At 48.9% G+C, this 15,217-nt stretch overlaps 6 protein-coding genes across 6 annotated transcripts; 3 read left to right on the plus strand and 3 right to left on the minus strand.

The window, feature by feature from the left end:
* Positions 1–291: 291 nt before the first annotated feature.
* TRV_04963 (uncharacterized protein) lies at positions 292–2,016 on the plus strand (the record flags this gene model as incomplete). The annotated part of the gene is made up of 1 exon (XM_003020841.1): positions 292–2,016. A coding segment is annotated over one exon (1,725 nt), but the record flags the coding sequence as incomplete, so codon positions are not given.
* A 511-nt stretch (positions 2,017–2,527) lies between these two features.
* TRV_04964 (uncharacterized protein) lies at positions 2,528–3,235 on the minus strand (the record flags this gene model as incomplete). Its single annotated transcript, XM_003020842.1, has 1 exon — positions 2,528–3,235. The coding sequence occupies one exon, from the start codon at positions 3,233–3,235 to the stop codon at positions 2,528–2,530; it is 708 nt and encodes a 235-aa protein (XP_003020888.1).
* A 794-nt stretch (positions 3,236–4,029) lies between these two features.
* TRV_04965 (ADAM family of metalloprotease ADM-A) lies at positions 4,030–6,161 on the plus strand (the record flags this gene model as incomplete). Its single annotated transcript, XM_003020843.1, has 3 exons — positions 4,030–4,931; positions 4,986–5,751; positions 5,820–6,161. The coding sequence occupies 3 exons, from the start codon at positions 4,030–4,032 to the stop codon at positions 6,159–6,161; spliced, it is 2,010 nt and encodes a 669-aa protein (XP_003020889.1).
* A 614-nt stretch (positions 6,162–6,775) lies between these two features.
* TRV_04966 (uncharacterized protein) lies at positions 6,776–7,639 on the minus strand (the record flags this gene model as incomplete). Its single annotated transcript, XM_003020844.1, has 2 exons — positions 6,776–7,240; positions 7,298–7,639. 2 exons carry the CDS (start codon positions 7,637–7,639, stop codon positions 6,776–6,778), a joined length of 807 nt encoding a protein of 268 aa, XP_003020890.1.
* Positions 7,640–8,470: 831 nt separating this feature from the next.
* TRV_04967 (uncharacterized protein) lies at positions 8,471–10,126 on the minus strand (the record flags this gene model as incomplete). Its single annotated transcript, XM_003020845.1, has 1 exon — positions 8,471–10,126. One exon carries the CDS (start codon positions 10,124–10,126, stop codon positions 8,471–8,473), a length of 1,656 nt encoding a protein of 551 aa, XP_003020891.1.
* Positions 10,127–13,874: 3,748 nt separating this feature from the next.
* Positions 13,875–15,042, plus strand: TRV_04968 (aminotransferase, putative; the record flags this gene model as incomplete). The annotated part of the gene is made up of 5 exons (XM_003020846.1): positions 13,875–13,945; positions 14,001–14,154; positions 14,181–14,218; positions 14,273–14,696; positions 14,755–15,042. The coding sequence occupies 5 exons, from the start codon at positions 13,875–13,877 to the stop codon at positions 15,040–15,042; spliced, it is 975 nt and encodes a 324-aa protein (XP_003020892.1).
* Between the last annotated feature and the right edge of the window lie 175 nt (positions 15,043–15,217).

Genomic DNA, 15,217 nt, shown 5'->3' on the forward strand with positions numbered 1-15,217 from the left:
GTTTACGTCTATTCATCACCTTGGCCAAGGAAAAGGAGGTGTCACAACTGTGTATTACTCCCCATAACTCTGCATTGCTGCAAGAGGTTGCCGGGTAGTGAGAACAAGACTTTTCTATCATGCCTCCCGGTGGACCTTATATCTGCATATCCTCTTATACCCAGCAGACGCAAATTCATTCCAGCATTCCCTATTTGTTCCTCCTTTTTCCGAGACATGAATCTTTCCCGTGGAGATTTTATATTCCCGTTCCCGGACAACCTTGACCGCTTGTTAACGCATTGAACCTAGGACTACGATTGTTTCTATGCCTCAGTCTTTGAAGCAGAAAATCCCGCTCTCAAGACTCTACCGCTAGCTGTGCAACAGAAGCAGATTGTAGTGACCTGCAACTATGAAGCGCGGCGGAGAGGGTTGCGGAAACTACAACTTATCAAGGATGCCAAAAGGATATGTCCTGAGGTTGTCGTTGTACTTGGCGAGGACTTGACTAAGTTCCGTGATGTGTCCAAGGGTCTCTACTCCTTCCTGAAATCACTCATCTGGGGTGATCAAGCCGAAAGACTGGGGTTTGATGAGGTGTTTCTGGATGTCACCTCGATGATAGAATACAATCTCCAGTGGCTAGCGCCTAATGTCAAGAATTCTTTCTTCCTGCTGGATAAGGATGACTTTACTGTTGGCTTTGAGTATGATCCAACGGTATATTGTGGCCCAACATATCCTCCGTTGGATGACAAGTTACAGCCGTCGCGCGGGTCATCGCCTTCAGATCTTGGACAGAGATTAATTCTCGCCTCGCATCTGGCCAATTATATACGGAGACAACTAGAGGAGAAACATGGCTATACTAGCACAGTTGGGATATCTACTTCCAAGCTTCTCTCAAAGTTAGCTGGTAACGTCCACAAACCAAGGAACCAAACAACACTTATACCGCCCTTTTTGGATGATGCAGATCAGAGTGATAATTATATCACTCAGTTTATGGATGGCCATGAAATAGGTAAAGTCCCAGGCATTGGATTCAAAATCGCTAGCCGCATAAGAGCGGTAGTACTTGGCCGTGAAAATGACTTGGAGCTGTACAGAGAGCTGAGGGAGGATGACAAAGTGACTGTTGGTGCTGTACGAACCTTTCCTGGCATGGGTCCTCTGATGCTGGATAAGATACTATCAGGTGGAGGATGGCCAAAGGACATTGGAAGTAAAATATGGGAGTTGATTAATGGTGTTGACCTTAGTGAAGTTGCAGCAGCTCGTATGGTCCCCACGCAGATTAGCATTGAAGATTCATTCCGTCAGCTGGACACACTGGATGCTGTGAAGAAAGAAATGCTTCCACTGGCAAGTAGCTTGATACGACGGATGCACACTGACCTAACAGACCATGATGAAGAGGACAACGCAAAGGATCATGTTTCTGCGCTGCCAGAGAGAAAACGACGATGGCTAGCACATCCACGAACGCTGCGGCTATCTACACGGTCTCGGGTCCCTCCTAGCAGCACAAATCAGGCCCAGTCTCTATATAATAACCGCATCTCCAGGTCTTGCCCAGTACCACAATTTATCTTCTCCTTCCACGAGGATGTGAACGCCATAGCTGAACGCCTGGTCCATGAAAGTCTCGTACCGACCTTCAAGAAACTCCACCCCGAGAAGTCGGGCTGGCGCATCAGTTTGATGAATGTTGCTGTGACCAATATGGTGGATAGTGCAGGGTCAACGAAGAACAGCGCTGGTCGAGACATAGAGAAGATGTTCAAATCGCAGAATCAAGTCCTTCGGGAATGGAGGATTCATGACACGGATGTTGATACTGCCTGTCATGAGGGGGCCGGCATGCAAGACGGACAGGAGTTGGAGGAGCCGGCAGCTGATGAGATATGGGAGGACGATGGGGATTCTGTGATGGATACGGGGACGTCTTGTAGCGAATGCCATGTATGCGGTGCTTCTATACCCAACTTTGCACTGCAGGCCCATGAGACGTATCATTCAATTACTGATTAAGGATGACTCTACGATATGATATAGAATAATCTAGTTAGCGAGGTTATATGGTTCAAAGAGCCGGCAATACAAGTCTGTCTCATTTCAACAATATCTTCTTCTCTGGGCCATATTTTTTGACCTGAATTAAATATACCGTTGAAACACGGCATTGATGAATCCCAAGGCTCTATCAGCTCTTTTCTCAGTGGTCCCTGTAAATACAAACTTGCATGGTCCGTCTATGTGCCATCCGCTTTGATATACGGTGGCTACCAACTGGAACAAGCCATGCGTATAACCAGCGCCGTAGACTCGATATCGGTTAGAAAACACCGTCACGACAGCCAAGAGAGAAGAGGCGAGGCTTAATACTATGTCTCTAGCCAGCCTTTCGTCCGTCAATTAGTTAGTTAGCGAAGAACAAGGCTGGCCGCCGTGAACTGACTGCGCTGGAATCCTCGTAACCAAACCCTCCCTCTGAGCCTCAACGGCGGGCTTTTGATTCTTCGTCCTCTCGTCTCGTCTGTGGTTAGTTAGCTAGGCTGAACCGCCAGCCAGGATGTAAGACGCAGGCGAGATGCTGGTCGCTGGTCCAGGAACCCGGGCTTGACCAGCCGGCATCAGTCAACAACCAACACCAGCCACCGTCATGGCATGTCATGGCATGCAAGCAAGCATTATCTGTGTATCTCCAGCACAAGCACCGCCGTCGGGTGTCCGTCTCGCATGTTGACAATAATCGATTCAGCGTCCAAAGCCCGCATAATTGCTTTTTAGCCGTCGTCTTTTCTTGTGCATGAGAGAGCAGGAGAGCAAGAGAGGAGGGTGTGGACGCCATGCGGTGCCACATCAGAAGGAGGAGGACGCGCATCTCACTGGAGGGTCCAGGGCAGAAGAGAGCGAGCTGCGCCTCAGTGATTCCATCGCTACCAGGAACACCGTCAACCATCGAACACCCGGCCTGCCTCGTCGTTCGCTCGCAGCCGTCGGCTTCTTCTTGTCTCGTGTCTCGTCGAGCTCTTGTCTTGGTCGGGCTCGTCCGGAGGAGGCTGGGGGCTTGCTCTTGTTCTGTCAGCGCTTCTTTTTCTTCGTCATCGCCAGGCAAACGGACGGCCAGACATCCATCAACCAACAGCTCGTTTGCGCGTCTTGACAACTTGGCTGCTGCTGGCTCTGGGGCTGATGGGCGGCTGAACGAGGGACGTCTTCTTATTCTCCTTCTTGTCATATTCCTCATCCTGTCGCTGCCGCTCGCTCGCCGACCTTGGGGGGGAGACGCCCTACGGAGTACTTCTACCGCAACATCGTCCGTTCTCACCAAGGGGTACAAACGGAGTACCATCTTCCATCTGCATCTTTCTCTGCCGCTGGTCCTATATCACGATCTCGCTATTATTAGGACTAACGCGTCATCATCTCCGGAGTTATCAGAGACCAATATTTATTTATTTTAATTTTTATTTATTTCTTTCTTTCTTAATTCCTTCGCACTCGTTGAGCAGGCCGGTATAACGCATAAACAATACATGAGCAAGAGGCCCTGAGTCTCGATAGCGGTTGGGAATGAAAGCTTTTAGCTGTCTGCTTGCTGTGATAGCTACGGCAGCCTCGCTCTTTCAGCATGTTGATGGTACTGATTCCCTTTGTCTCTTTTTCTCCCTCCCCCCCCCTCTTGATGGAAACACTGCTGACTGGTAGTTGCACGCAGCTCGGTCTCATGCAAGAGACAAACTGAACAATATCTCCCGTGTTGAGCGGCCAGTCATACATACGCCATCTCGCCGTGTTCATGCCCATTCGCATTTCGACCTCACTTTCGATCTTTATCCCAGGAGAAACCGGATAAAACTTCAACTGGAACCGAATCATGATGTTCTCTCCCACAATGCGCGAGTGACTTTTCTTGACACAGAGGGGAATGTTGACCGGATAGAACGGATAGAACGGAGGGATCACAGTGTGTTTAAAGGATGGGCCTGGACACAAGCAAAATCAGGGGTCTGGGAGCGGGTTGGATGGGCTCGAATCATTATGCACAGAGACGGAGAGGATCCTCTGTTCGAAGGCGTCTTTACCGTCATGCATGACCATCACCAGGTCATCGCAAAGTCGAAATATGTACGCAAACGGCACCAGCAGGATCCGCCCTTGGACAACACCCCTGGCGAATATATGCTTCTTTTCCGAGGGTCAGATATAGCACAGACCCAAAGCACGGGGAACGTCGAGCGTTCGATCATGTCTTCGCCCTCTTGCGATGCAGATACTCTCGCATACGACTCTAATTCCAACTTTATGTTCCCTCCTCTGCCGGAGGAAAACAACACTAGTATATGGAACTATTTCATGACCAGCATAGGGAAACGCCAGATGACTGACACAGGCGGTGTCGTCCCTGGATCTCGAGATCTAAAGGAAACCATTGGAAGTACAAGCGGCTGCCCCAATACCCGAAAAGTTGCCTTGATAGGTGTGGTTGCGGACTGCACATATACCAACACATTTGCCTCGGAGATGGATGCGAGAGCCGACATCATCTCAGTCGTTAATGCTGCCTCCGTTGTGTACGAGCATTCATTTAACATATCCCTTACTCTCGGAGAAATCAACATCTTGCCCAAGAACTGCCCAGCAACCGCATCGTCCGCAACTCCCTTCAACCAGCAGTGTGATGACCGTGCTGGTGGCGGCTCCTTTACTCTAGCAGACAGACTAAATACATTCTCTGCCTGGCGTGGAAAGAAGACGGATGACTTTGCATTCTGGACTCTGATGACGGACTGCACTACTGAGAATCAAGTTGGGCTAGCGTGGGCTGCCCAGCTATGCGTCAAGGGTGTTCAGGGAAACCCAGATAGTCGAAACTCCAGTTCTCAGGCTGTAGCTGGTGCTAACGTCGTCTCCAAGACGGATAACACCTGGCAAGTCTTTGCGTAAGTAGATGCCTATCTTCCGTATTAATACTGTATACGCTAACTTGTCAATAGCCACGAAGCTGGCCACATATTCGGAGCAGTCCATGACTGTGATAGTATGCTCTGCCAGAATCCGGCGAATCCAGACAACTCCAGATGCTGCCCTGCAACTGCATCCACGTGTGATGCACGCGGCAGGTTCATGATGAACCCAACATCTGGAAGCCAGATCACCAACTTCTCTCCCTGTTCAATAGGCCAGATATGCTCCCGAATGGCAAGACGTACCATCCTAACCAACTGCCTAACCACAAACCGCGGTGTTGATACTATCTCAGGCCAGCAGTGCGGCAATGGCATTGTCGAAGATGGTGAAGACTGTGACTGTGGTGACGAAGAGAGCTGCAAAGGCAACACTTGTTGTGATCCCAAGACCTGCAAATATACTTCCGGGTCTCAGTGCGATGACGCGAACGAAGAATGCTGTAAAGGGTGCAAGTTTGCGTCCAGCTCGACCATCTGCCGCACAAGCAGCGGTCCCTGTGATCCCGAAGAAAAATGTTCCGGAAATTCCGGTGATTGTCCCCATGATATACATTCCAAGGATGGAGGGACATGCGGCACCGATTTGCAGTGTGCCAGTGGCCAATGCACCAGCCGAGATTTACAGTGCCAAATGCATCTAGGCAACCAAGTTGCTGGCTCCAGGACAGTGGCTTTTGATTCTTATGGCTGCGAGGTAGCTTGCAAAGATCCAGATAGACCCAATGTGCGGTACGAAGGTAGCCTCACTTTCCTCGACGGCACCCCTTGTGGAGGGGGTGGCACATGCAAGAACGTAAGTAGTTCTATTTCCCCTATATATCTTCAAGTTATACCTAAACATGCGTACTAACTGTGTTACAGGGCCAATGTAGCGGCAGCACATTCGGCAACGAGGTATCTGATTGGGTCAGCCGCCATAAACCCATTGTCATCGGCGTAGCAGTCGGTGCAGGCTGTCTACTTCTCCTAGCCATCGCTTCCTGTATCTGTGGACGATCTAGAAGACAGAGACCTAGAAACAGGAAGATGCCGCCAATCAACATGCGCCCGATGGCTCCAGCTTACAACGGATGGAATGGGGCCCCTCCGAATGCTCAGCAATCGTCGCCGGGCGGTCACCCTCCATATAACAACATTCCTCCGCCTATCAATGCTCCTCCACCTGCATATCCAGGACATATGCCACCGACACGATATGCTTAAGAATATACCCGTGATTTAGCCATCTTCTTCATCCACTTCTTGCTTCTGCCTATGTTTTATACAGCATTTTTTTTTTTTTTATTCCTTTCTCCGTTCCCCTCTTGTTTTAGAATGCATGGGCGTGAGTGATCGTTAGCGGAAGATGTTCATATAGGTGCCAAAGTGTCGAGAGCATATCTCTGCAACCTGGTCACTTATATTGATTTCTTCCTAGCATCCTGATCCCATCTGATGATTAACGATCACACTTACAATCGGCGTTCAGCGGAGGATTCATCGTTTACTTTCGCAGTGAATGTACATTCAACGAGGGAAGAAATCACCTCCGTATATACAGCTGATTTACCAATATCATACTTTGACCTTTCATACACAGCTATAAATAAGTTAGACAAGAAAATATTAGGCATTTGCTACAAGGCACAACGAGTGTCACCTTTGCATCAGCTACATATACTGTCCATAGAGATCCAACTCCATGCACGAACAAAACTATAATTCGAACCGGCTTTTCCCCCCTGCGCCATAACGTAAAAGCAGAACAAAAAGACAACCAAAAACGGAAGATAGCAACATTGACAACGGCAACAAAAAAAAACACCTCTACCAAAATATCACTGTAAACATATACCAACGAAGCCTTCCCTGGTCACACCGCCAACACCCTCCAAATCGAATTCTTCAATCATAGCTCTAAGTTCGTCCTCTTCCAGGCCTGTCTCGCCCAACTCACGAGCCACGCGCCTCAAGTCCTCGAGGTCAATATACCCTTTCCCTCCTTCATCGAATAGCTCAAAAGCTCGTAATATCTCCTCTCGAGGGTCTCGTTCTAGTATCTTACGGGCCGTTATAGTCTGGAATGAAGAGAGGGGCATTAATAGTGACGAGGGATGCGGTGGAGGCTGCTGCTGTCTTGACTGTTGCTGTTGCTGGGCCGGGCTGGGTGTTCGAGGTACACCGTATGTTGTTAGGAGAGAGATAAGGTCTGGCTTTGATAGCGTGAAGCCAAGTGCGCGGAACGCAACACGGAGCTCATGGTAGTCGAGGTGACGGTCCCGGTCGAGGTCGAAGAGAGTGAACTGTAGCACGTTAGCAAGAGTAGGCCCTGACTAGCTGGTCCGGGTGAGATAACTTACCGCCTCGTTGATTTCCTCCCGCTGCTCCTCGGAAAGGTCGTTTAATGGGTTATTCACGTTATTGTTAACGTTGTTATTTCCGGCATTCGGTCCAACGCCCCCCATCACGCCGCCTCCTTGAAGCTGGCCTTGTCCCTGGATCTGCGAGTGTGCTGGAGGTGCGCCTGCCTGAAGGCCCTGGGATTTGCCAGCTGTGTCTCCAAAGTCGCCGCGATCACGCCGAGATAGCACCGAGGACCCAAACGGCAGAGGGTTGTTGGTGTTGAGTGGTCTGTCTGAGAGCTTTCCTGCGTTGGCATATACGGAGCGAGGAGCAAATGAAGGATGTGAAGAGGAGGCCATGATGTGCCCGTGGTTCCTGGGCTTGTTCGTGTCTCGAGCTGGGAATTAAGTGCTAAACGGCCGGAATTAATTCTGGGGGCTGGGCTGTTATGTATGAAGTGGATTCGGTGCGATGGCTTTACGACTAGGGCGCGGAGTGCCTCATGGAGATGGGGTCTGGGTAAAGTCGGAGCTGCGCGGACTCGAGTATGGCAGAAGACTTGTCGACTTGACGTCCCTGGATGCTCGTTCGCCTGGTCTGCTTGTTGTTCTTCTTGATTCTCCTCGTCGTCGTCGTCGTCGTCGTCGCTTTTCTTTTTCGTGTTGGATGTTGAAGTTTCGCGGACGCGACGCGGATGACTAAGCAACTATTTAGCTGTGTTGATTTAGGAGGAGAGGAAGGCCATGCAAAGGGTCAGCTAGATATTCTATATTTGAGTCTCTAAAGTGGATGAATGTTATGTCTTATTAGCGAGGATGTACTCCCCGTATTATATAGCGTCCCTCTCTCAATCTAGACTACCGTCCCAATTCCGCTAGCCTTGACCAGCTACCTGACTCACATCGCAGACACCGGAAGTTCCCACGGCAAGGGGATCACCAAGAAAGATATTAGGCTGTGGAAGAGGCCGTCAACCGTATCTGCTGCTCTTGGAAGTGACAGCGTGGTCTCTAAGGAAAGCTCTCATCAGGCTGGACTTTCCGTCATTCCAATAGCATCACGGACTCATGTAATACTTGAGACCGTTCCCTTGGTATGTCATTGTCCGGAACCTTGGGCCAGGGGAAGGGAAAACGGGGATGATGACGTCGTTGGCTGATCCATGAATGGGATCAAAACAACAATGGCATTCATGAATCAAGGGCAGGATCGACCTTAGTCCCAAGATCAAGGTCTTCCAGGAAATTCCTTCCAATTAGCTTGTCAGGAAGATAGTCCTGCACTACTTTTCCATCTTTGTAGTCAGGGTTATACTTATACTCCTTGCCATAACCGATTTCCTTCATCAGCCTTGTTGGAGCATTTCGTAGATGGATTGGGATAGGCAGACCTGCTATTCCTGGTTCTTCCAAGCTCGCCATTGCGTTAGCTAGGCCCCTGTAAGCCCTGGTACTTTTGGGAGCCAGAGCTAGGGCAACGGTAGCATGAGCAAGGTTGATTCGTGCTTCAGGAAGGCCTATCTTCTCAACGGCAGTATAAGCTGCTGTAGCCAGGGATAGCATGGTGTTGTCTGCTAAGCCAACATCCTCGGATGCAACCACTATCAGGCGACGAGCTATATACAGCGGATCTTCACCTGATTGAATCATCCTAGCTAGATAGTACAGAGATGCATCAGGGTCACTTCCACGGATTGATTTGTGAAAGGCAGATATGGTATCGTAGTGCTGGTCACCTGCTCGGTCATAAACCAGTGTCCGTGTAAGGGACTTCTTGAGCTCGTCTTTTGTCATGTTTTCTCTCTGTGACAGGTCCATTGCTAACTCCAAGAGGTTCAAGGCAGTCCTAGCATCACCATCAGCAAAAGCAGCAAGGTACTTAATCAACTCATCGTCAACCAGTGCAGACGGCGAGTAATTGGGTCCCTCAAGTCTCAATGCACGATTGAGTATGGCGCAGATATTCTCTTCCGTAAGCTTAGCCAAAGTAAAAGTTCGACACCGTGATAGCAATGCATTCTGGACCTTGAAAGATGGGTTTTCAGTCGTAGCTCCAATCAATGTTACTTGCCCGCTTTCGACAGGCCCAAGAAATACGTCTTGTTGAGATTTTGAAAACCGGTGAATCTCGTCACAGAATATGATCGTCTTCCTCCCCGTCAGGCTCAGCTCATTCTTTGCCTCTGCAAATAGCTTCTTGCACTCAGCCACTCCAGAACTCGTACTGTTGATCTCCACGAATCTGCTCCCCACCATGGAAGCAATCACTCTTGCAAGCGTAGTTTTCCCCGTTCCTGCACTGCCCCAAAGGATCATACTAGGAACCCTGTCTCTCTCGATAAGACCACGCAACACCCCATTTTCCCCAACTAGCTCCTGTCCACACATTTCATCAAGTGTTCTTGGCCGCATCCGTTCTGCCAACGGTGCTGATTTTTGCAATGCATTTGATGATTTGACTCTCTTGGCCGAATGATCACTACCACTATCGTGAAGGGGTGCTGGCGAAACGGGGACCCTCAGAGAACCAGCTCCAGGCGTCGGTGTTCCAGGCTCCTCCTGAGAAAAGAGTCTTTTGCCCGTGCTGGCCTTGGACGGCTGTGTCTGAGCTGCGCCGTTGGGCCGTTCCGTCAGCTTTTGCACCGCAGCCGCTTTCCTGGAGCTTGCTGGTTGGAAGAAACTGGGTATGGAGCTGGATGGGCTGGCCTGAAACTGTGACGCGCCATCTCCAGCTAAATTCTGGCTGCTCTGGGGGGAATCAACAAAATCCTCACACCCTGAGTCAATGTGCTCGTTGATTTTGCTTGCGTTGACGGGCTTAGAGCAGATTGGACAGCTGGGTCCCATAGCTATCGCCTGTTGTCCTTGAGTCTTTTGTAAATACTAGCGGCCCCCTTGGTGGCCTTGAGCTCCGAGACGAGGCTTGGAGCTTGGCCGTTCTCTGCTTTGAATAGCTTTTCTTTGCGGGTCTGGACTCTTCTTGAGATATTGGACGGTATCCTTTGAATCGACGCTTTTATTTCTGGAAAATCGATGAAACCTAGGCTTTTGATCGACCATCAGCTTCTTGGCTAGTTAACTAGTTAGTTAGTTAGTTATTATTGCTGCAAAGTTGGTGACTTTTGTGACTTTAGATCTCCAATCGCCGGAACAAGTGCGTCTTCCATTGACCATTTTGTGACTGGTTCGAGATAACTAGTACGGAGTCGAGGCAGAGGCTTCTCTACCAAAGCGGCAATCAGAGGTTATCAAGGCGTGCTAGTCGTCGTCATCTCATCGCTGTTGAGCTGCCAATGTCTTTGGTGAATTGAAGTTGCAAAAGCTTGCTTTCGTTTTAAAGCATAGTTAACTAATAACGGAGTCGTTATAGCCCTCTGATTAACTACGGCGGACTGAATGGACCATCGGGTCAAAATTAATTTTCATTACCCCCCTATCCCGCTAATATAGTAAAATAATATGTTCGTAAATCTTTACATTTACCGACCTGGATTTACTTCTTCTATAACTAGTTAGCTACCTCTTTTTTTATTCTACTTCTACTAGTTAATACTTTCACGGTCGGGACTAAGATTGGCTGCGTGTGGAATTGATGCTGTTTCTTAGCTTAACTATTCAGCAGCATGCATGCTCCACTTCAGGCCTTCGTTCGATGGCTGTTATCGACGGACAGCGACAGTGAGACAGATATGGCGTCAACCACATCCTCGAGGAGGGGGAAAGAATGTAGGAGGGGGTATATAAGTATATAAACATCCACTGACTCGAAAAATTCACGTATATCTCCACCATTTTCCTTTTCGGCTGTCTGCTTTGAATTAGCTGAATCCACAAATTCTGTCACCGAGTTTAACGTTCATGGAAACTGAATTTAAGACTGATGAAGCCACTGATCTTCCAAGAGCTGTCGCGCCGACGGCCTGTCCCGAGGGTCCAGCCGCATTATCTTTAGCACGAATTCCTTATCGTCTTGACAAATTTCCTTGCTGGTTGTAAGATGGAATGGTCTTAGGGTCTCGGCAGGACTGTTTTGCATAACCCACGTAAGAACACCCAATCTTTGTTGATCCGCAATTTCTTCGTATGACTCTGGAAACGGACCAAAGAATCTATGGTGTTTCAGGAGGATTTTGACATCGTATTCATCATGACCTGGAGGGACATCTGGCTTGAAAATATGGAAGCCTTCACCGTATATGAGACTGATAATCTGTCGAGTCGAGGTTAATATTTCGATCTCAGCTCGTCGATATCAGATAAACACTTGCCATTGCACCAAACGACCAAATGTCCGTTGCAGTACCCCATTTCATTTCAAGTTGTGCTTCAGGGCTCCTGAAAATAGGAGTGCCGATAGGGTCACCACGTTGGGCATGAATAGAGTTCTCGTGAACAGTGCTCCCAAAATCTGCCAACTGAACATCAGTAAATAGAGATTCGCCTTGACCATAGTTCACTAATACGTTGCTGGGTTTAACATCTATAGCGCACTCCTTCATATTAATATAGTCTTAGCAGAGGGGAATAGAGGCAGACTCGTCCCACCAGTGTGTATGAATCCCTCATCATGCAAGACCGCAAGTGCTCCTAGCACCTTTTTCGCGGCAAACTTTACCTCTGGAGCAGTAAGCCTTTGTTTGTCGGAGGCGTTGAGAACATCATCATCAAGATATTTTAATATGAGTGTAGGAGGAGTATCGGAGTCTTCAAGCGCTTCGATGAGTGGGCGAATAGATGGTGTTCGGTGTTGGAAGCGAAGCAGAACATCTCGTTCATTCTGCAATCGAAAATGATGGACGCTCTTTGCGATAACTTTCTGGTGATGCTCGTTTCTGCAGCAGTTAGTATGATAATATGATAATGCTTTAACACAGTATATGCAGGGCGCTGAAATACGTCGCAAGCCAAACACAGTCCTGGAGCTGTTTTGTAATAGTGTAAAGGCCAGTTCGGCTCTTCAAAGCCCGGCCAAGATATAAAGTGGGCGCCATATTCAAGATATCTCGATGTCACTGCCTTGTGTGAACACGCCAGGTCGCATCTAGTGAGAAGAAGACAGCGTGGGTTGGGTGGTTGTGGTGAGAAGTGTCAAACAAAAATAAATCCTGAGAGGCCCTAACTAGTTAACTAGTTATGTATTTGAACCTGGCTGGCCAGTTAATATATGCTCGACGGTGTGAAGAGACCTGGAGGTCAATATTTATAGCTTTTTCTCAAGCTCACTATCACCGCGGTTCGAACAACCACGCCGAAGAATATACCTCCAATGTTGATAAGTGCAATGACCAAATTGCTGCAATAAATCTCCGAGCCGACAAGTTGGTGGATCCGAAACACCCTGAGAAGATGCATGGCCGCACAATTCGAGATAGTATTTGAAGCAGGGTATGGGAGCAGCAGCACAGCAAGAGGATTTTTCAATGCTTGCAGCCACTGGATAGTCAGGGTAGGCCCAGTTTTCTTATCCTCCACAACCATGTCCACGCTCGGTTATATCATGGTGTCTTCAAGAGTATTTGGCCTTCTCTTAGGGAGTAGAGGTGGTTGCATACTCGCGAGCTAGCCGTGGTTAGAGAGATATCCTACTTGGTGGGCTCAGAAATCAGGATCTTAGGACAGAACCTACATGCCTGAAGATGAGCTGCTATGACGATGTAACTATTGTTTTCCAGTCAAGAAGAATAAATATTATCTTTCATTAATTTAAAAGCTATAGCACAAGGCGCAATATAAGCATATCAACTGCCGAAATAGCCGCGGTCTTGGCACGCTCCACGCCCTCAACGAGCCTCAACTTCGTCTTCTTCGACCGTCAACACGCAAGAGGGAGGACGCTGCCGGCCTAGTTGCATGCTCTGCTACCACGACGGTATCGGCCATTGCCCATGCTTGCTCGTTGCGCATTTTTAAGAAGAATTACACCTCTTCACCGTCCGGCGGTGTGTTCGGGACTAAACAGACCTCTGCCGTATAAGACTGCCCCGCCAAAGTATCAAGCCGCCATGTCTTCAACGGCCGCAAGCAACGAGCCTTTCAAGCCGGCTAGGAGGGTCGCCGGTCAGAGACAGGATGTTTGGTGGGTTATTCCTTTCGGACGTAGTTAGCCTAGTAGTGTTTGATATTCTGGGACTTACACTGCGTCAACAGGTCAATTGTCAATGAAGCCGCAGCTGCATCACCGGTTCAGCCAATCGTGAACATGGGGCAAGGGTTCTTGTAAGTATATTGTCTTATGTCGCCGAGTGCGTGGTGTAGGTGTACTTGTGCAGTTTCTTATTGATGCATTAGTGGTTATAACCCTCCCCAGTATGTGATCGATGCCGCGAAGGAGGCGGTGCAGACCGTGGAGTCTAACCAGTATGCGCCCACGAAGGTGGGATCATTCCTTTTTGTTAATTCCTGCATGACCGACAAAACTAATGAGATATCTAGGGCCTCCCTCGTCTCAAGAAGGCAATTGCCGATGCGTACTCCCCATTCTTTGGGAGGGAGCTCAATCCCAATACCGAGATTGTCGTTACTAGCGGTGCCAATGAAGGTATTCCTACCAATTGATCACTAGTATTTCAATCCATACTGACCATTGTAATTAGGAATGCTGAGTGCTTTCATGGGCTTCATTGAACCCGGTGATGAAGTGATCATCTTTGAACCGTTTTTTGATCAGTACGTCCATCCTGAGGGAGTCATACCGATACATTGAAGCTAACTCATCTAATAGATATATAAGCAACATTGAGATGCCAGGCGGTAAAATCAGATACGTGCCACTCCATCCTCCAAAGGACGGTGCTCAGAAGACATCTTCTGCATCGAACTGGACTATTGATTTTGACGAGCTGGAAAAGACTATCAACGAAAAGACAAAGATGATTGTACGTTTTTACTGCCCACAATGTAGCTACTTCTGCTAACAGCCATACAGGTGCTCAATACTCCGTGAGTAATTAGTTGCTCTGTTTCTGCAATACTTGGAAATTCTAACGATATCAGCCATAACCCTGTGGGCAAAGTGATGTCCCGCGAGGAACTCGAGAAAGTAGCCGATCTCTGTGTCAAGCACAATCTCATCATCCTCTCTGATGAAGTGTATGATCGACTCTTTTACGTTCCTTTCACCCGCATGGCAACACTCTCCCCTGAGGTGTCCAAGCGAACTCTCACTGTCGGCTCTGCAGGTAAAAACTTCTATGCCACTGGCTGGCGAGTTGGATACCTCATTGGTGAAGAGCACCTTATCAAGTATGTCTCTGCCGCACATACCAGAATCTGCTACAGCAGTGTTGCACCTCTCCAGCTTGCAACCGCCGTTGGATTTGAAAAGGCCGATGAGATGGGATTTTGGGATGAAAGCCGAAAGGAGATGCGTGGTAAAGTCGAGAGGTTCTGTGAGATATTTGACGAGCTTGGAATTCCCGTATGTATCTGCGTTTGATACTCGATTAGCATCGAGCAAAGCTAACATACAATTACAGTACTCCGATCCAGAGGGTGGCTACTTCGTCCTGGCCAACATGGCCAGCGTCAAGATGCCAGAGGACTACCCGTTCCCTCCTCACGTTGCCTGCCGGCCGCGCGATTTCAAACTGTCCTGGTTCTTGATCAAGGAGGTTGGCGTCGCCGCCGTCCCGCCCACCGAGTTCTACACTGACGCCAACGCCCACATCGCCGAGGACTACCTCCGATTCGCTGTCTGCAAGCCAGACCAAGTTCTGGAAACGGCCAAGGAGCGGCTCCGCGGCCTCAAGAAGTATATCCAGTAGCTACAGCATACACAGTCCCTATTTTGCGCATGTAGGATATCACTAGAGCCCTCATAGCATTAGATTCACCGTACCATCGACTTCGTAGCACCAACTATCCTGTTTGCTTGCTCCCGTCACGCCAGTGCTCCTCGCCGTCCCTGCTCTTCACTGCAGCCGCGGCTAACTTAGTCGA

Source organism: Trichophyton verrucosum, assembly GCF_000151505.1.
Source record: "Trichophyton verrucosum HKI 0517 chromosome Unknown contig00379_1.f1.exp, whole genome shotgun sequence".
Taxonomy (NCBI): domain Eukaryota; kingdom Fungi; phylum Ascomycota; class Eurotiomycetes; order Onygenales; family Arthrodermataceae; genus Trichophyton; species Trichophyton verrucosum.